General features: G+C 40.0%; 1 protein-coding gene and 1 long non-coding RNA gene across 5 annotated transcripts in view; one reads left to right on the plus strand and one right to left on the minus strand.

Moving 5' to 3' along the window:
- TPR (translocated promoter region, nuclear basket protein) overlaps positions 1-21,321 on the minus strand; it is a 73,350-nt gene that overhangs the window by 49,710 nt on the left and 2,319 nt on the right. For all 4 annotated transcript variants that reach the window (XR_015698168.1, XM_087726183.1, XM_087726182.1 and 1 more), the window contains exons 2-18: positions 19,373-19,477; positions 18,177-18,250; positions 17,593-17,689; positions 14,806-14,909; positions 13,550-13,714; positions 13,223-13,315; positions 12,970-13,050; positions 11,852-11,939; positions 10,611-10,751; positions 9,343-9,434; positions 8,068-8,265; positions 4,972-5,079; positions 3,427-3,653; positions 2,723-2,886; positions 1,788-1,927; positions 1,527-1,675; positions 323-485 (exon numbers count right to left, since the gene is read on the minus strand). Coding sequence is in view for 3 of the 4 variants with exons in the window: in XM_087726183.1 (XP_087582309.1) it covers positions 323-485; positions 1,527-1,675; positions 1,788-1,927; positions 2,723-2,886; positions 3,427-3,653; positions 4,972-5,079; positions 8,068-8,265; positions 9,343-9,434; positions 10,611-10,751; positions 11,852-11,939; positions 12,970-13,050; positions 13,223-13,315; positions 13,550-13,714; positions 14,806-14,909; positions 17,593-17,689; positions 18,177-18,250; positions 19,373-19,477 (2,189 nt within the window). In the remaining variant the exon portion in view is untranslated. The remainder of the gene's footprint in view (positions 1-322; positions 486-1,526; positions 1,676-1,787; positions 1,928-2,722; positions 2,887-3,426; positions 3,654-4,971; positions 5,080-8,067; positions 8,266-9,342; positions 9,435-10,610; positions 10,752-11,851; positions 11,940-12,969; positions 13,051-13,222; positions 13,316-13,549; positions 13,715-14,805; positions 14,910-17,592; positions 17,690-18,176; positions 18,251-19,372; positions 19,478-21,321) is intronic.
- Positions 1-21,321, plus strand: part of LOC148043390 (uncharacterized) — a 303,113-nt gene that overhangs the window by 27,662 nt on the left and 254,130 nt on the right. The window lies entirely within an intron of this gene.

The raw sequence follows: 21,321 nt of genomic DNA on the forward strand, positions 1-21,321 counted from the left end.
TGTCTCTTTATGCACTGGATCCTATTTATTGATTACGAAAGAAGCAACATCACTGATCAATGTTATTTAGTTGGGTAATGTAAGCAAACAACCAAATTCAGAAAGCACAGGAACTCCACAGTTCCACCTTGAGCCACAGATAATTAGTTGGATGGTTCATCCAATTAAGCCTGATGCAGAAAAACTGTTATTTCAATCCTTAGAACCCTCCACAGGCAAAATAAAACATTTCTGGAAGATCCCGAATTGGGATTAAGCTTATTAGAAGTCTTTACCATTACAAAATAAACAATTCTGTAAAAAAACAGCCAGTAGCAATCACCTCTGCAACATTTAATTTTTCATTGGCTCCTCGTAATTCTTGACTCATTGTGTTGATGATCTGTTCTTGTTTTTGAGTAGTGGCCGAGAGCTTCTGGATTTTCTCATGCAGTGAGGTGATCTCTCGCCGATATCCCTCTACGTTATCTTGCAACATCTCATAACTTCACCAGGAGGAAAAACCAGGAAGGTTTTATTCCATTGAAATTGATGTAATGAAATAGAGAGGGAAAATCAGAACAAAAGAGCCTTATCAATAGCAGTTAGACATATAGCAATAGCAGTTAGACTTATATACCGCTTCATGGGGCTTTCAGCCCTCTCTAAGCGGTTTACAGAGTCAGCATATTGCCCCCAACAACAATCTGGGTCCTCATTTTACCCACCTCGGAAGGATGGAAGGCTGAGTCAACCCTGAGCCGGTGAGATTTGAACAGCCGAACTGCAGAACTGCAGTCAGCTGAAGTAGCCTGCAGTGCTGCATTTAACCACTGCACCACCTCGGCTCTACATTATCAAAATGTACAGGGAGAAAACAAGGGGAAAGAAAATTTTTTGGGGAAGATTCTGAAGTGGTTGTATTAGCATGATAATAAGCGCAGAAATAAGTTGCTTTGCAGTAAGATGACCAGCCTATGGATTTTAATAAATAAATAAATTTCAATTATTTAAAAATGTTATAATGGGGAATGCTTTCTATTCATGGTTTCAACCATTCTAGTAGTAGCAGAGTACTTTTATTATTAAAATTATTAAATTATTCAAAAAGTATACATGAAATAAATAAATCTCTCTTCCATTTTCCCCCCACTCTGTAGTCATAACCACTGGAGACTCTCCAAGTTCATTCAGATAACCCAAGGTGTTCTTTTTTGAAGCGATGTGCCCTGCACACACCTGTACACATACACAAAATCTCAACTTTGCTTAAATATTTTTAATGAGGGTTTATTTAGTGTTTGAAAATACTTAAAGGTAGCCTGCCACTCTGAATTAAGAAAAGACCCATTCAGACAGATGCAAGCAACGGTTTGTAAGTCTAAATGCTACTGCTATTGCTGTTACGCTGACCAAATGCATAATTTTCAAACACTTTATCCAAGAAACAGGCTAATTGATATCTGGAATTTCCTTATTAGTAGCAAAGCATGCTAAATCAATTCTGAAGGGATTTCTTTTAATGAGTGTTCCTGATTTTAGCTTACCGCTTAGAGGCAAATTCAAGTTGGGTAGAAACCTTTGTATTCTGTGACTTCAAATCAGTAACCTGTTCTTGAAGCTTTTCATTTTGCTCATTCAGCAGCTTGTCATTCTCTGCCTTTTCTTTCCGATAGTTCTCGAAAAATTCCTGCAGCTGTGGAGTGCGTGGAATAAACAAAGCCATACAGAGGTAAATAGAAGGCTAAACGGAAGAAAAAACTGTATTATGTTTGATTTCGTAAGCGTGTGAGAAGCAAAACCCATACCTGTTTAAGAGCAGCCTTCGCTTCTGCTGCTTCAGTTGACTCGATCACTGGGATTGAAGTTGGAGTCGAAGCTGGAAGGGAACCTGAGAGGCGCTTCGGGGTTGATGTCAGAGACATCTCCTCAGGCAATATGCTTGAAGCTGAATTATACCAAGAAGAACATTTTGGAATCCATGCAGATTGTACGGAGTTCAGTGCCCTGAATTCACAACATCCCGCTGAAGTCAGATAAGAGAAATCCTGACCCAAGGGGATCTAAAGGGATTTATAATTGGCTGAAGAATTGAACCTAAGCTCCCTTGTTTCAAACTAACAATCAAACCACTTGATCATTGTTGTGGCCCAGCAGGAGCCGTTGGAGCTGCCTCCAGACTCCGACAGCGAGGGGCCCTCTGAGTCGGCTCTGGAGGATGTGGAGGACCCTGGACAGGGTTCCGACTCCGAGCAGGGCGCAGAGAGGCTGGTTGGCCACCAGGAGGCGCCTGAGCCTTGGACCAGAGGGGAGGAGACAAGGGAGAGTGATCTGGACACCAGCAGTGAGTTGTTCCTGGATGCACGCCATCGAAGAACTAATAGGCGTCAGGAACAGTTGCGCAAGTACAGGAGGTAATTGCACTCCGCTGGTGGTCATTAACAACTCACTGCTGACATCAGGCTCACACTCCCTTGTCTCCTCCCACTGGTCCAAGGCTCAGGTGCCTCCTGGTCCCTCCTCCACATTCTCCAGAGCCGACTCATAGGGCCCCTCGCTGTTGGAGTCTGGTGGCAGCTCCAATGGCTCCTGCTGGGCCACAACATCTAACCATGGTGAAAACCTACACTGTGGCTGCTTTTAATGATTAAAAAGACTGGACAGGATCCCCCACCCCAAAACAATGAGGCAGTTCAGAAAATAACTCAATAAAAGAATGCCTGCATCCCTGCCCAATTCTGACCTTGCAATGGAATGACAACTCCAGTCGTTTGGGCCAGCAAAATCCGATACATGTCACGCTGACGAACTATGGAATCTACAAGCTGCATCTGATGGCGGCGTGCCTCACGCAGCTTTTCTAGCTCAGTAATAGCTTCTCCAAGTTGATTCTGGAGCTCCGAAATCCTGTCATGGCAAGAAAAGGTTACTTATGACAACGCATAGAAATTATGGTGCCCAAATGGAGGAATGATTAAAAAAAAAAAAAAGGAATAAAACTGCACTAGTAGAATTTTGAATTTAGCTCCCCTAGTCCACTGATGTTTTGCTTATAAAATGGGCAGAAAAGTTTCTGAAAAAATGTTCAACGAACGTATTTTTATTTCTGCCCATATTTCTTCATACTATTTTTTTTTTTACAGTGGGAGAGAACCTGAACACTGGATTAGCCCCATGCATTATAAATTTTACCGTTATTTAGACCAGTGTTTCTCAACCTTGTCAACTTGAAGATGTCCGGACTTCAACTCCCAGAATTCCCCAGCCAGCGAATGCTGGCTGGGGAATTCTGGGAGTTGAAGTCCGGACATCTTCAAGTTGACAAGGTTGAGAAACACTGATTTAGACAGCTCTTACAGAATTATTTTTTACTTGGACACCAATGTAAGTACTAATAGAACCTTGAACTCCTGGTGTTCCAAATTCATGGTCAAAGCTGGAACCTACTTAGAAGAAGTGGTTTCTTGTTCTTCTTTCTCCTTAGCCTCTCCCAACTCTCTAAGTGCTACCAAGAGGCGTTGATTTTGCTGCTGAAGTTCCTCAATGTTTCTGTAGGAAACCAGGCGCTGACTTATTACTTCAGAAGAGCTGCTGATGTCTGCAGAACTGACTTCTTCATCATGGATGACATGATTACCTCGGGCTTCTTCAAGCTCCATCAATAATACCCTTATCTTTAAACAGAAAAATAGTTTATTCGCGTTATAGAACTTTTATTTTCCATCAAATAAATACATATCCTCCGTTTTTTCAACTTTACAGAGTATCATCCATTATCACACAAATCCATTTCCAGAATTACTCAAGTTTATGAACATTTAGTTAGTGTAATTAAATCCTAACTACCTCCCACCATTCTTTTTCCGGTGGTTGTGACATCCATTCTTCTCAAAACCATCTCCAAACTGGTCAAAATCATACCAACATTCAATCATTTTTGCAATCAAAATTTGGCAGCGGGATTTCTAGGTGTTAAAGGCAAATGGGAGGCCTAGGAGCTATACATATATCCATCCTTGAGTTAAAGTAACCAAATATCAGACTATTTTAGTTATTTTCCCTTTAGGTCAGGAACCAAATTATAGAACAAATAGGATAGGATTATTTATTCCCAGCTTTGTTGTCTTTCTATGTCTGTTTTCTTGTTTCTGAGCCTCTTTTGTTAAGTATTAGATGATCTCTTAGCCAGTCAAGCAGTTCATCTATATGTTTCATCCTCCTATGGAATATAGGAAATCTATTTTAACAAGCATCTGCTGGGGAGAACAGAGTAAAGCTATATACAAAGCTTGTACTAAAGAGCTCAACAGTTCTCATTTTACTACTGTATGAGAGGTTTACAGATATTCCAATTCAGAGATGGGTTCCTACCAGTTTGCACCTATTCGGTAGAACCGGTTCGTCAAATCTACCGAACCGGTTAGAAGAGGTTCCACCAGTGGACCCGGAAAGCAGGCCACACCTACAGAAGAGGTTCCAAAATTTTTTGAAACCCAGCACTGGTCCTTGGATATGATTATTCTACACTATCATGCTCCTATTTATAAAACTCAGTGCCTCTGTGAAAGGTAAGGATGACTCCTGCGTTTGTGGTGCAATCAGAACATTGCGTGTGTTGAAGTTGTTTTAACGCAAACCAAAGATGCCTTTTGAAAAACAAGTTTACATCCTATTCTTATGCATGCCAGTGCTGTGTGTGAGGTAATTTAAGGTGGTTCTGACAAGTGTCGTCGGCATCTTCATATCCGGTCACATGGGCGGCAAGCCACTCCCATCCGGTCACATGGGCAGCAAGCCACTCCCACAAAGGAGGCCACACCCACAGAGTAGGCTCAAACAGTTTTTGAAACCCACCACTGTTCCAATTTCACAATAAAAAAGCATTTATTTATAGATACTGGTGGTGCTGTTACAACTTCCATTAAGCAATGGGTAACAGGTTAAGAACCACCTGGATTTTCAAGTCATGTGGTTCAACAAGAAAGAACTAACCTGTTGTGAAAGATCTTTCACTTGAATTTCAAACCTCTGGTTCTCTCTTTCAAAGACAGAAGAATGCTTGTTTGCTTTATCAGCCTCGTCTTGCAAGCGCTGAATTTCCTGTAACCCAAAATCAAGCATGATTAAAACTAAAGAAATTGTTCAATGCTTTTGAAAATCTTAGTACTTGCAAACAATGAAGGAAAAAATAATGTATATCATTATTCATCACTCATGATGTGATCTTAACATATATGTTTGTATCAGTGGCAACGAATAGGTTCCTGGAAGTCAGTTTAACTCAGAGGTCCCCAACCCCTCTGTGGCCGGGTACTAGCTCACGGCCAGGGCTGCGGAAGCGACCGGAGAGGACGTGAAACTCCATTTGCACAAGCGATGTGCGTGCGTGCAAAAACATCCCCTCCCTCCTCTGTTGCCAGCTCCTGGAGCCAGAAAGCTTGGGGACTGCTGGTTTAACTGACTTTTAGAAAGAGGTAAAAGGAGACATATGTAAATGCTATATTAAGATTAGAACAAGCAAATTAAATCTCTCCATTGTTCTTCAATCATGGTGATAACAGTTGCTCAAATATATAAAGAAGAAACTGCTCACAATCCTGTATAGCGTACAGGGAAAGTGATTATATTTTTATCTTCGTAATGTCAGCTCATTCAAACCTACTACAGGCATTCCTCGATTTATGACCACAATTAGTTTAGTTTAGTTTAGTTTATTTGTCTTGTATGCCGCCCACTCCCAAAGGACTCCGGGCGGCTCACAATAAACAAGGGAAGGGGGATAAATAGACAAAAACAACACTTTAAAATACGCAACATTCACAGTTTCCGTGGGGCTGGATGTTTCACAAGCCCCCCGGCCTGCTGGAGCAGCCAGGACTTGGTGGCTTTGCGGAAGGCTGGGAGGATAGTAAGGGTCCGGATCTCCACGGGGAGGTCGTTCCAAAGGGCTGGAGCTGCAACAGAGAAGGCTCTCCCCCGGGGAGTCGCCAGCCGACATTGGCTGGCAGATGGAATCCGGAGGAGACCTAACCTGTGAGATCTAATCGGTCTGAGGGAGGTAATCGGCAGGAGGCGGTCTCTCAGGTACCCAGGTCCGATGCCGTGTAGGGCTTTATAGGTAACGACCAGCACCTTGAAGCGGATTCAGAGACTAATAGGTAGCCAGTGCAGCTTGCGGAGGAAAGGTGTGACGTGGGTGTACCTGGGTGCACCCACAATCGCTCGCACGGCTGCGATCTGGACTAACTGAAGTCTTCGAACACTCTTCAAGGGCAGCCCCATGTAGAGCGCGTTACAGTAATTACAATTGAGCGCGTTACAATTGAGCCGAAGACTACCTGTGTTACTAATTAGTATGCTATGACAAATATCACTTACAAGTTTATTCTTTGTAATAAATTAGCATTACTTTTTTTTTTACTACATCACACGAATGTTCACTAAAATCATCTCAAAGTGGCTAATCTAAAATAAACTTAATTAATAAAATATTCAAATTCAAATAAGAGTAGTAATCAGATTATTATTCAGAAGATGTATTTTAAATTGCTTTTGGGAGTGCCAAGGGAAAAGCAGCATACATAAAGAAAGCATTTTACAGCTATAGAGCATCCGACAAGATAGCTTTTCAAGTTGTGGAGTTATATTAGATAGCAAGTTATATAGATAGCAAGGACATAGCCAACTAAAAAAGATGGCCTCAGAGTTTGGGAAGACTCTGAAATTGCAGTACATTCTGTCTAACCTATTATTTACATTACTCATCACCACAGGTCAATGTTTACATAATTAAAAGGGAGGAAAAACAGCATAAGGAGCTGGACGAAATCATTTAGGTTACAAACTGATCCTCTGTTCCATATTTTTGTCTCATTCTTTTTTTTTTAATTAACATCTTTTATTTCATTTTCCTTTTCCTTTATACAATCACTTAAATACTGTGCAGTAAAAAAAAAAAGCAATAAACACAACTCATAACACTTCTATCCTTCATACACCCTTCCTTCTACCCCTCCAACTTTCATTTCTCCCCTCCAACAATCCCCTCTTCTACTTCCCCTCCCCCTCAACCATTCCTTTCTCCCCTTCCCACCATCTCACCCTCCTTACATTCCCTTCTCACTCCCTCTTAATTCCTCCCTCTTCTTTCCCTCTACTCCTCGCTTCGGTGTATTTTTACTATTCATTGGTCTATTCGTTTTGTAATTTACACTAAAATTATAAGAAAAACAAATTTAAAGGAAAGGAAAAAATAAGAAAGAGAGAGAAAAAAAAGCAACAGTATCCAAGTGCATTCATTGTTTTAAAAATTGAGTCTACATTTCCACCCTCCCCCCCTCTCCCCCATGAACCCCCTTCCCAGACCCCCTTCCGACTTCCCAGATCCCATTCCCGACATCGTTCCTTATCAAGCAAAGTCTGGAGTATATTGAAACCAAATAGATTTTTGTCTCATTCTTGACAAACGAATTACAGAAGGATTTTAAGGAATCCTCAAACAATATGCCACCCAATCACTGAAATCACACATATGGGTGGTAATACCATAAGCTGCACTGCTTGTTAAGATAAACACAAATATACTATGTACGACCAAGAAGCAATTTTGCCAGGAACATTAGCGTTTGTATCTGTATGCATATACACATTCTTATTTATGAAACTTTTAAATCTGAAACCTCTACATGAAGTTTGAAATGTTAACCATCCACTGAAAGCAACATTTTCTTTATCGCAAAGTACAGGTCTAATGCCCCAAATCTTTTTTTCTGTTATTGTTTTCTTACATTGATGTATACCAGTGTTTCCCAACCTTGGCAATCTGAAGATATCCGGACTTCAACTCCCAGAATTCCCCAGCCAGCATTCGCTGGCTGGGGAATTCTGGGAGTTGAAATCCGGACATCTTCAGATTGCCAAGGTTGGGAAACACTGATGTATACTACACACCCTTCATCAAATTTTGCTCTGAAATCAGAAGCTGATGAATTGCAAATGAAAAATAGTTTATTGCTGAAAAACAGTGTGGGATCCTGGAGCAAATTTGTTATATTTCGTGTCTGAACTTCCTTTAAGTCTCATACTGACCTTCATAGCTTGCTCAAGTTTAGCAGAAAGGCTGGCCACAGCCTTTTGGGAGCGTTCGTATTCTTCCCGCTGACGCTTCAGAATGGGTGCCTTGGCTTCCACCTCCTGCACTATTTCATCCAAATATTTATTGATCCTCTTGTTCTCTAATTTTTCCAACAGCAGCTGGTCTTGAGCTTCCACGTAGGCATTGTAAAGCTGTGGTGAACAAATCGAAATAGTCAATAATCCTGTCCAACTTTTTATCCAAAAAAACCAGAGAACTTTGCAATGTTATCATTCAGTTATGTGTTTGAGTGGCTTCACCAGCCTATATAATCAATCTGGACTTCTTAGCCTTCCTAACAGCCTATACACAGAGAGAAAGAATCTAAAAAAAAAAGTAACAAATAATTTGTCCAAAATGAATTAAAGTACTTCTGTAAATTATAATCCAGTTTTAAATATTAGTAAGGAACACATTTCTTATTAAAGAACACTACATTTATACATATACATATACATACACACACACATTCTTCCTTTTTCTATGTGGATTATATGGCCAGGGATATCATATGAGGATACTCCCAAATACTACTTGTTGTGGCCCAGCAGGAGCCGTTGGAGCTGACACCAGACTCCGACAGCGAGGGGCCCTCTGAGTCGGCTCTGGAGGACCCTGGACAGGGTTCCACCTCCGAGCAGGGCGCAGAGAGGCTGGTTGGCCACCAGGAGCCGCCTGAGCCTTGGACCAGTGGGGAGGAGACAAGGGAGAGTGTTCCTGACGTCAGCAGTGAGTTGTTCCTGGATGCCCGGCACCGAAGAGCTAATAGGCGTCAGGAACAGTTGCGCAGGTACAGGAGGTAATTGCACTCAGCTGGTGGTAATTAGGCTCCTCTCAAGACTATAAAAGGACTGCTTGTGCACACGCCCCTTTTGCAGAAGTCAACGCAGGAACTAATGTTGGAGAACATTATTGTGAGCCTGGCAGGCTGGATTGCTGCCACGGCTTGTCTGTGCTGGATTGCTGACCTGTCTGTCTGTTAATTCAATGCCGTAACTTATCTTTGGCTCGGAGTGTGTTGGTGTGGGACGAGGGGGGTCAGAACATATATATACTCTTCCTTTTTCTATGTGGATTATATGGCCAGGGATATCATATGAGGATAATCCCAAATACTACTTATTGACATTGAAAAGAAATTTCTGTTTAAACACTATTCTTGTGAATGTTGTCACCATCAAAATACATGAACTTGTAAAGAGGACAAATATCATTCATTTAATTCCCACCTCAGTTAATTTCATACCAGGCTTGACCACTTTTGCAACAGCAGCAGCTGTAGGCGACATAGCTGCCAGCTCATCCTCTGAAAGTATGGCTCCTGGAAGAGATGAAGGCCACAGCACATTTCTAAAAGGTGGTCATTTTATGTAACAAGCGATCAGATTAAAAAATCTTCCCCTCAACAGATTTTTAGCGTATTAACTGGGCTCTAATAACCCCAAACAACACAAGAATGAGCCCAAGATTTCCAAACCCTTTGTATGCTCATTCCAAATACTGGTTAGGTTTAATGAGGATTCATTTAAGGAAAATCTCAAATTTGAATATCAAAAAGGTTGCCCATGATTGACAATAACTAGAAGCTCTTGGGCAACACGATATAACTTAACTATATTAACCAAAAGCTTCTGAACTTCTGGCTGAACAATAGAAGTTGGAAAAAAAGAGCACCTTTGTCCAGAAAGAAGCCAAGAGCACTTCAGGAAACAATCTATCGTTTGAATGAAGACATTTAGGAAACTGCAGACTCCACTTATTAGAACTATTCCATAGTCTCGATTCAAAGAGGAAAGAGTGATACTGTATTTGATTTGAGGAGGTATGTCTCTGCTCATGGTACAGTCCAAATCATCTCTTCCCCTTGAAATACAGATCTTTGCATAGCCTTACTCAGAGGTCAAGCTCACTTGCACTGTTTCAATTAATATAATTCTTGCAAGGTACAAATTGAGATTAGCAATAGCAATAGTAGTTAGACTTATATACTGCTTCATAGGGCTTTCAGCCCTCTCTAAGCAGTTTACAGAGTCAGCATATCACCCCCACAGTCTGGGTCCTCATTTCACCCACCTCGGAAGGATGGAAGGCTGAGTCAACCTTGAGCCGGTGAGATTAGAACCGCTGAACTGCAGATAGCAGTCAGCTGAAGTGGCCTGCAGTACTGCACTCTAACCACTGTGCCACCTCGGCTCCTTGCACTGTTTCAATTAATAGAATTCTTGCAAACTACAAATTGAGATTATTAGTTTATATATTAAAAACAAAAACATTGCTCAAAAATGTTCCTGTTATAGCAAGCTCGTGATTTTTGGGGAAGACAATAATTTAAAAAAAAATTCACACCAAGGACAGTAATTTGTTTTTCAAAGCATTTTTTTGTTATTTCATTTTTAGTACTACAATCATTTATACTACAATGAAATCAGCTAATCCGTTAATGGTAATGTTGAATGCCCCAAATTTTAAACTGTCCGTTCCCTAGAAGTTACCGGACCTTTTCGCTTGGTAGCCGAAACGAGATCATTTGCATTGTCCAACTCTTTCTCCAACTTGCTAATCTTCTCCTTCAGTTCTTTTTCAACTGTAGCCTTCGTTTGCTCCATCTCAGCCAAACGATCCTGTGTTTCTTTGTTAGCTGAGAATGGCAGGAAAAATACATTAGCAACAAGATGCATGTTCTATGCAAGATCATGTGATTGAGGACAATAAGGCAGCTACTTCCACTTTAGTAACCCACTTCAGATTATTATTGGCAATGAAGACACAAAAAAATATATATGCAGACTTGCATTGCCCAAACAGTATCTTCCCTCTTCCCAAGGCAAACAGCAAATATCTTTTGAAAGTGAGCAAGCCAAAAAACAAAATACATATAATGTAAGGCGAACAGATGAAATAGCTAGCATTTGTTAATGGAAAAGGAATGTTATGATGTTTGTGGCTATGTCTTGCTTTTTCTATTTCTATTTATTAATTTTATAGGCCGCCCAATCCCGGAGGACTCCGGGCGGTTTACAGAAATAAGAATATTTAGAAAGATTAACAGCAAATAAAACACAGCAGATTAAAAAAGACACAACATGAACCCAACCTAAGTGGGGCTGGACCTCAATCCAGAGGTCAACAGCCCCAGGCCTGCCGGAATAGCCAGGTTTTAATAGCTTTTCGGAAGGCCATGAGAGTGGGTAGTGGATCTCTGGGGGTAGCTCGTTCCATAGGGCCGGAGCGGCAACAGAGAAGGCCCTACTCCGAGGTGTCGCCAGCCGACATTGTCCAGCTGATGGCACCCGGAGAAGGCCCATCCTGTGCCATCTTATCTGTCTTAGGGAGGTGTGCGGCAGAAGACGGTCTCGTAGATATCCGGGTCCTAGGCCATGTAGGGCTTTAAAGGTAATAACCAGCACCTTGAATCGTGCCCGGAGACCAATAGGAAGTTTTTGTGACTATAGGATTGGGGAAGAGTTGGGAAACTTTTTTTCAACTTAAAGCCAACACTGATTTTTAAAATGTTGCTTTATTGCCATTTTAGACAGTAACAACCACTATGACAAGCCATATTTTTGGCAAAATATAAAGAGTGACTTATTTCATATTGCCGTTCTTTGGCATACTTGTAACTCGGGGCCGAGATTTGATTGTCAACAAATGTTAATTGGCAGTTTGCAGAAAGCAGGAAGGAGAAGCGACAAAGCCTCAATCGAAATTCTAAATTCTTCCTATCGATACAACCCTTACCTTCACCAGCCTCTTTGAGAAGTTTGTGCAGCTCCTCCACTGCCTGAGTCAACTCATTGCTCTTGGCTTCCAAGTCATCCGCAGCACTCTAAAAACAGAGTATTGTTAACTGAGCCAGGAGAATAAGTCATATTTATTAAGAAAAATGTGCAGTTCTTTAAAAGCTAAAGCCTATGGAAGTGGACAAATGTTGAAAACCTGTAAGCGACTGCTGGGAACATAAAGTAAAATTTGTGGGTTCCTGCCGGTTCGCACCTGTTCGGTAGTACCGGTTCGTCAAATCTACCGAACCGCTTAGAAGAGGTTCCACCAGTGGACCCGGAAAGCAGGCCACACCTACAGAAGAGGTTCCAAAATTTTTTGAAACCCACCACTGACACATACACACACACACACACACACACACAGATAGACAGACAGACTCACACAGAGAGAGAAAGAATAAGAAAGGAAGAAAGAAATAAAAAAAGAAAAAAAGAAAAAGTGAGAGATGAAAGAAAAAAAGGAAAAAGGGACAGAGACAAAAGGAAGGAAGGAAGGAGAGAGAGAGAGAGAGAGAGAGAGAGAGAGAGAGAGAGAGAGAGAGAGAGAGAGAGAAAACACATGGCCGGCAAGCCACTCCCACCAGGTCACATGGCTGGCAAGCCACTCCCACAAAGGAGGCCATACCCACAGAGCAGGTTTGAAAAAAATTTGAAACCCACCACTGGCACATACACACACACACACACACACACACACACACAGAGATAGACAGACAGACTCACACACAGAGAAAGAATAAGAAAGGAAGAAAGAAATAAAAAAAGAAAAAAAGAAAAGTGAGAGATGAAAGAAAAAAAGGAAAAAGGGACAGAGACAAAAGGAAGGGAGAGAGAGAGAGAGAACACATGGCCGGCAAGCCACTCCCACCAGGTCACATGGCCAGCAAGTCACTCCCACAAAGGAGGCCACACCCACAGAGTAGGTTCGAAAATTTTTTGAAACCCACCACTGATTTGTACAATATAAAAATCATGGCCCCAGTTTGCTGATCCAAACTGACACCATGCCTCCTCACAGGACTACCCTCTTCTAAATACAGAAGATGAAATCATGAACAAATAGTGAAATCATACCTTGTATAAATTAGATAACTTGATATGGGCATTTAGTTCATTGTGGAATCTCTCTTCCATACTAGCTTGCTGCTCTTTTGCCTAAAAAATGAACATACATATTTAGTTAAATCTCTAAAGTTTGAAACAATTAAAAATAAAACAACTAATACATTCTTATACTCCTAAAACAATTCAATACTTTACAGGAAAATTATAAATGGGAGCAAAATTTGGTTGCCAAAAAAAGTTCAAACAAAGCAATTATATGTACCTCTTTTAATTTTTCCAAAAGATCTTCCACATGTTTTTGTAGATTGCTATTAGATTGTTTTAGTCCAGTGACTTGTTCTTCCAGTCTGGAAACCTAGATGTGCGACACAAGATAAACATGAATAATTCTTATTCTTAGATGTATGGTTTTTCAAAGTTGGAAGGCTAGAATATTAACAGTGAATTAGAATACTTTATGCGCAAGAAACATTTCCAACTGTGACTTTGATTACATTTGCTACAATAAAAGCAGGTTAAAAGGAGTCTACGAGCCCAGCACCCGGTCTGCCATAGTAATATGGACTGATTGAAAATTGATTTCCTCTACCTCCTCTTTCTTGTTCTCCACGCCATATTTGAGGTCCAAGATTTCAGTTCCTTTTTCTAGAACAAGGACCAAAAGCTCATCTGTTTTTGCCTTCAATTCAGTATTCAGCCAAGTGTTCTGATTCTGTAACAGTTCCTTTTCTTGTTCCCACCTCTGCTCACGATGCTGTAAGTATAATTTTAAAATATATGTAATATATTTATTCCATATTTTTTATGAAAAGCTAAATGGCAGTTGCTCAAAGACATACTACAATATAGAACGGAAGTTCTGTCAAGATATATTTGGGGCACTTCATATCAATCAAGCCTGTGTAGTTTCTTAATAGTATTTTGTAGGTACTGTACGGAAAGATATCCAACTGAACTCAATAGCACTTGATTCACCCATATAATGATGTCTGATGCTTAACTAATTCAGTAAACTATGATAAGTAATACTTTGGACTATTTATGAATGTATCAATGAGGATTAAAGTATTCTTAAGTATGCATATAGGTCAAATAAACTATTCAAACACAATCCTGCTGTGACTTATAACTATTTTTAAAATTTTGAATTTGCCTGTCTACCTTATAGCAATAGCAGTTAGACTTATATACCGCTTCATAGGGCTTTCAGCCCTCTCTAAGCGGTATACAGAGTCAGCATATTGCCCCCAACAATCCGGGTCCTCATTTTAGCCACCTCGGAAGGATGGAAGGCTGAGTCAACCCTGAGCCGTTGAGATTTGAACCGCCGAACTAGCAGTCAGCTAACGTAGCCTGCAGTACTGCACTCTAACCACTACGCCACCTCGGCTCTCTCTTATGCTAGTTGCAGGCAGTCCTACCCATTCTCTGTAGCTTTTGTTCTCTAAGAACAAGCTACTGAGATTCAGTGGCACGCAGGCATTCTGGATACAAAAAGGAAAAGCAAAGCAGGAATTTAAGCTTCTGAAAATATTAATGTGCCTAATTAAAAAAAAAACCAAATCAAAAGGAAGGAAGCGAAAACATAGGGCCCACAATTTAAAAACTATGCCCTCTGGTATCGTCACATCACTTCTATTAAGCTTTTTAAAAAATGGAGGAAATGTCACAAAATGCTCAGTTTCCCAGAACATAACATGCTTCAATTGTGAGAGAATAGTTATAGGGTGCTTAGAAATATCTGTAAGTTTTAAGAATGAATAACTGAAATAAGATGTTAGAATTGCAATAACCTCCTGTCCACACGAACAAAGGATATCTCACTAACCACTTCCCAATACTTACTTTTACAGAAAGGGATGATGTCTGAAGCTCATCTAGTTTTAACTGAAGCTCTATTTTTGCAGTATTTGTTGCTGTGAGTTTCTCATTCAGACGTTTAACATCCTCTGTAAAAAAAGAACACAAATAAGATGTATCAAGACGATGTTAAAATGCCCAAAAGCGAGACAACACAACCGATGTTAAAATCAACTTTCCTAAATTGAAACTGACCCAGTTTATAACTTATTGGTTACTTTTTGTGACATTTATTTTTGACCATGCTCCTTTTTCAGGTTTCACATTAGATGCCTATCCGCTGAGATTTAGCCACCAAGATATAATTCATTAACCTGGCTTCCAAAGCAAAATCTCTCTTGATCACTTTCCCACATACTGCCCTCATCCTCAACAATCAAAACAACTTCTTGAGTGTTTCCTTCAACAGAATCAGTAAGCAGTTCACTGCCTAAGGAAGAGAGGAAAGGCATCTCACATCTCTCCGAAATGTTTCACTTTGAAGATTTTACTCCCGGTGTATTTATTTACAGGATTTGTCAATTCTAAACGTGTTACTTCTTTTCTGGCAGAAATAATTGGGTACAAAAAAGCATCCATTTGTGCAAGCCAGCTTTTTTTTTTGGGGGGGGGGGATGCCTACTTGGATTTATGAGGCATGTATCCCCTCAGGTGATTATCAGACACATCTTTCTGGGTGGCAATGTACAAAAAGAACATCCTGTAGCAGGCAGTGGTGGGATTCAGCCGGTTCGCACCTATTCGGGAGAACCGGTTGGTAACTTTCTAAGCAGTTCGGAGAACCAGTTATTGGAAGAAATCTCCTTTTGTTTTTCCCACTTTACAGGGCTAATCCTGTAAGGAAGGCAGGAAGGAAACATTCTGGTGCTGTTTCTAGCCTCATCTTTATTGACCTGCTTACAGAAACTGCCTCTCCAGTTAACGCTTATTACCATTGTAACAACTTAGGCGAAGCGCCCATCGACCTGAGTGACGTTGACTTGGCCACGCCCACATAATCACATGACCACCAAGCCCCACCTACCCAGCTGGTCATTAGGGCAGAGAACTGGTTGGTAAATTATTTGAATCCCACCACTGGTAGCAGGTCATGTAAAACTGTTGATAACAACTGCAGCCATGAAAAAAAAGACAGTTGATTCTCTCATTCTTTGCCATTCTTGTTGCTAGATTAAAACACATCCTTGCATAGAAGAGACTTTTTGTCGATTAAGAAACAAGTCAGCTTCTGTATTCCCGGTTTTATTTATACTGGTATGGCAGTTTGATTTAATAATATCTCTACTAATTCATTTTCACGCCAGCTCAAAAGAGGAATGAAATCTCCTATTCGGTCCTGCCAACCCTCCATATATTTCCAGGCATCAGCATCATGTTTAATACAATTAGTTTCGATACTAAATGCTTAACTGAATAGCAATTGATTTGATTTAATTTGATTTGATTGATTACATTTCTATGCCGCCCTATTCCCAGAGGGACTCAATTATGTGAACCTCAATACTTTTCTATATGCAAATGTGCAAAATTATTGATATTGATAACTTCTTTTATTTACGGAGATTCTCACTCATCCTGATTATGGTTGTCCCAGAGGTGAATTTTTTCAAGAGGCAGCTGATTTTCTGGTGTGTTTTTTCTCCCTTTGAAGACATTTTTGCTTCTCACCCAAGAAGCTTCTTCAGCTCTGAATGTCTTCAAAGAGAATGTAAACAAAAAAACCCAAGAAACTCCAATTGCCTCTTGGGGACAAAAAAAAGTATCAGGACAACTTCTTTTATTGTTTTATAGTGCATCTGTTTGCATTTTTGTCTGTAATTTTATTTATTTATTTATTTATTTATATTTCAAGGTGGTAGTTTGAGTAGTATTTCATAGGAAGACATGGTTTATTATTTCATTATTTCATTTTATTATTTTTATATTCATGTAAGCTGCTTAAGTAGCCATGGGCGAGTAGGCAATATCAATTTTCTTAAATAAATAAATAAATAAATTTATTTATTAGACTTATATACCGCTTCATAGGGCTTTCAGCCCTCTCTAAGCGGTTTACATTTTTTTTTTTTAGCAAATTGAGTCAGCAACTTGCCCCCACAGTCTGGGTCCTCATTTCACCCACCTCGGAAGGATGGAAGGCTGAGTCGACCTTGAGCCGGTGAGATTTGAACTGCCGAACTGCAGCTACAGTCAGCTGAAGTGGCCTGCAGTACTGCACTCTAACCACTGTGCCACCTCGGCTATGAGATTATTAGTTTATATATTAAAAACAAAAACATTGCTCAAAAATGTTCCTGTTATAGCAAACTCGTGATTTTTGGGAAGACAATAATTTTAAAAAAATTCACACCAAGGACAGTAATTTGTTTTTCAAAGCATTTTTTTGTTATTTCATTTTTAGTACTACAATCATTTATACTACAATGAAATCAGCTAATCCGTTAGTGGTAATGTTGAATGCCCCAAATTTTAAACTATCCGTTCCCTGAGATTTGAACCGCTGAAATGCATATAAGTCAGCTGAAGTGGCCTGCAGTACTGCACCCTAACCACTGCGCCACCTCGGCTCTTATTTATTAAATATTATTTCACCTGACATTATTTTCAGTAAACATCAAGTTCACTCATGGTTGGTCTCTAGTAGTTAGCTCAAAAAAGTATTACAACTTCTTAAAACTGTTACCAACTCCCACTGTCAGTTTAATATCTGTGCTCTTAAGTTCTTTTTAAGTCAATGAAAGATCGAGACAGTCTTACAACACAGCCTTTTACCATTTAAATGTTCCAGCTCTTGAGCTCTTCTTTCACTCGTTCGGACTAAATCTCTCTTCTCCGCTTCCAATTCTTCTTTTGCTCTGGTGAGCTGACTCTAAACAAAAAAGGAAACAAGAATAGATTTATTCTCTATTGTTTCTGTGGGCAGAATCAGAAGCCAAAGGACAAAACCACCAGCAATTAGGGGTAGATTTGAGATCTAGAAACCATTCTTGATTGAATAAGCTGTCAGCTAATACAACATAAAATAGCAAGTTTACCATTGCTGAAGCAGAAACTGAATAATCATCTGTCCAATAGTTATGCATTGAGCAGACTGGATTTGTGTTTTAAGATCCTGTCCAGTTCTAAAGAGGTATAAGATACCAATATTGCACTAGTTATTGCAAAAGCAACTTCATTATTATTGCTGATGTTCTCCAGTAACCCCAGAGTTATTGTTGTGGGGGAAATAGGAGAAGGGAGGAATATTAAGTAGGCACACTGCCTTGAGTTACTTTAAAAAAAAATACAGACAGGATAAAAATATACAAAAATAGGCACAAATTACAATTCTGAATGCTTCTTGTCAGCATCCATACCTGTATGCCCACATTGTTATCTTGAGCAACTTCCAGTTCCTTGTTTTTCTCAGTGAGCTTCTTCAATTCCTCATCTGTAGAGTGTTCAAAAGATTAGATTAGATTAGATTACTTTATTTGCATGCCACCCTTTTCCCTGAGGGGACTCAGGGCGGCTCACAATTCAAGGGGAGGGAAGGACAAACAAGTTACAAAAATGAAGACAATACATCGTTAAAAAGCGCAACAGTCATACTATTCGAGTGGGGTTGAAGGCTTTAGCCCCAGGCCTGTCGGGACAGCCAGGACTTAAGGGCTGTGCGGAAGGTCTGGAGGGTGGTGAGGGTACGAATCTCCACGGGGAGTGGTTCCAAAGGGTCGGAGCGGCCACCGAGAAGGCTCTCCTCCGGGTAGTTGCCAGTCGACATTGGCCGGCTGATGGGATTCGGAGGAGGCCTAATCTATGGGATCTTATTGGCCTAGTGGAGGTAATTGGCAGTAGGCGGTCTCTCAAGTACCCAGATCCAATACCATGAAGGGCTTTGTAGGTGACAAAAGGAAGGCTATTCTCACTTTTGTATGACAATAAACCATTTAATAGCAACCACATGACCAAACAATATCCTTTCCTATCCCAGGAATACTCAGACCTAAGATTCTTATACATCTATGGTACTGAAATCAGAAAACCGCTGCCTATAATCGTTTCAAATATGCCTCAATCACATATAAGCTATATAATTTTTTTAAAAAAAGCTCTTTCCATTATAAAATCCCCATGCTGGTTTGTGTAATTTTAAAGCTATGCACCAGCTGGAAGCCACCTTCTTTTTATATCAGCCTATTGAAGGACAACAGCTGGCCTCCGGAAGTTGTGAATGCCCCAATACTGGAAGTTTTTAAGAAGATGTTGGATAGCCATTTGTCTGAAACGGTACAAGGTTTCCTGCCTAGGCAGGGGGTTGGACTAGAAGACCTCCAGTGTCCCTTCCAACTCTGCTATTGTATTGTATTTATTGTAAAAAATAGTACTTAGATTTTCAGTCTTCATTCCTAATATCTTGAACAGTAAGTGGCATAAAATGATTGGAATCATAAAGAAATAGCACATTGTTCATTTTCTGAAACAAAGCTTTTCAGTATTTGTCTTAAATTCCATAGAGACATATAACTACACTAATATTATTTTGTGACCCATTAAACAAAGTTATACTTACTAAGCTTGGTCAGCTCTTCCCGGAGATTCTGGCATTCCTGTGTTTCATTAACAAGCCTCTCCTGACTTTGAGCCAGTCGTTTTTCAACTTCAAAGTATTGTTGCTCTGCAAAAACACCCATTAATACACTTCAGTATTATCCCTTGCAGGAAAAAATAAATAAAAATGTAACCTTTGCACCTTTGGTCTAGTGGTTAAGACATCAAGCTAGAAACTAGGAGGCTAGGAGTTCTAGTCTCGCCTCAAGCATGAAAACCAGCTGGGTGACTTTTGGCCTAGGAAGAGGAAGAAGGATCAGATGTATTTGCCACCTTCTTTCTCTATCAAACTGTATCCACATCAGCTCTGACATTACGATCAAGGAAGTTTAACACATCTATGCCAGTACAGCACGTGTAGGATTACTTCTTAAATTGATTTCAATGAAATTGTTAAGATAATCAAAGAGCCAGCAACCTTTGGTAGCCTCATATTTATATAAGCAATGAATATTGTATAATACTCAGCCACAGACCAAACTAATGACTTGTTTGGAATTTAGAGTTAAGGGCAACCGTGGCACGACAAAACCGCGGTCCACTAATGCGCGCCCGATTAAAGCGCGTCGCTGACGTCATCAGCAGCGCGACAACAACGACCGCGGAGAAAAAAGGGCGCTTTAAAAAGCGCTTTTAAAGCAAGCCGATTCACGTAAAGGTAAGGGTTAGATTTAGGGTTAGGTTAAGGGTTAGGGTTAGGTTTAGGGTTACGTTAAGCGTTAGGGTTAGGTTTAGGGTTAGGTTTAGGGTTAGGTTAAGGGTTAGGTTTAGGGTTAGGTTTGGGGGGGTTAGGTTTAGGTTTACGCGTTAATTTTAGCTTTACTGCTCACGTCAGGTACGCGGTTTCGTCGAGCGCGGTTTTGTGGTGGAACCAAGGGCGACAAGACATAGTTATAAAAAATTCTGATATGCGGGGGAAAGCATGAGCACAGTTAACCCATCTATTCAGATCTTCGTAACGTTAAGACCACAACTGAAGCCAAAATTTAATGTTGCTAAGTGAGACGTTTGTTAAACGAATTTTCCCCCATTTCATGACCTTTCTTGCCACAGTTGTTAAGTCAATCGTTGCAATTGTTAAGTTAGTAACATAAAATTAGTAAACTGATATTGGCTTCCCTATTGACTTTGCTTGTAAGGTCACAAAGATTACATGATCCTTGGACACTCCAACCATTATAAATATCAAACGATTGGCTAAATTTTGATCACATAACCATAAGCATGCTGCAATGGTCATCAAGTGTGAAAAACAGTCATGCTACTTTTTTTCAGTGCCAATATAACTTTGGTCACTAAATGAACTTTTGCAAGTCAAAGACTACCTATAAAAATCTTTACATTTTGAAAATGTAAAGCTTTTGAGGATGGATATTGAATCTTAAACTAATGGCTAATAATGGCGATTGGTACTTTTTGGATGTAGGTATTTTTTAATTAAATGAAAAGTTGGTGATACATTCAAAAATGTAATACAGTACACTTTAATCAACAATAAGGTGGAGAAGCCTGTATTTCAGTAACATCTGGAGTCCTGCAAATTGTCCCTGCTCTAAATAGTAGATAATAATGTGCAACATTGCTAGGAATGTGTGAATATTCTTTAGAACTTAATTTTTTTCAGAGATGGAACTTACATAAAGGAACCATATCCAATGAATCTAATCTTATGTACTGATTACCTAGATACAATCTAGTGCCTGGCTTTTCACAAATCAATGTTATTTTGAAAATATCACAGGTGAAATATTTTTATTTAGTTATTTGGAGGAGTAGAAATGTACATGGCTGCCCACTCACTTTCAGTGACTTTGAATGGCATACAAAAATTTAAAATGGAATATACAGAGTACAATGATTTCTAACTAGGTATCACACATTTTTTTTTGCCAGTTCAAGAACTCCATACAC

The sequence above is a fragment of the Thamnophis sirtalis genome, unplaced genomic scaffold (genome assembly GCF_051295495.1).
Source record: "Thamnophis sirtalis isolate CommonGarterSnake01/CBP01778 unplaced genomic scaffold, rThaSir2_p1.2 scaffold_12, whole genome shotgun sequence".
In the NCBI taxonomy this organism is placed as follows: Eukaryota; Metazoa; Chordata; class Lepidosauria; order Squamata; family Natricidae; genus Thamnophis; species Thamnophis sirtalis.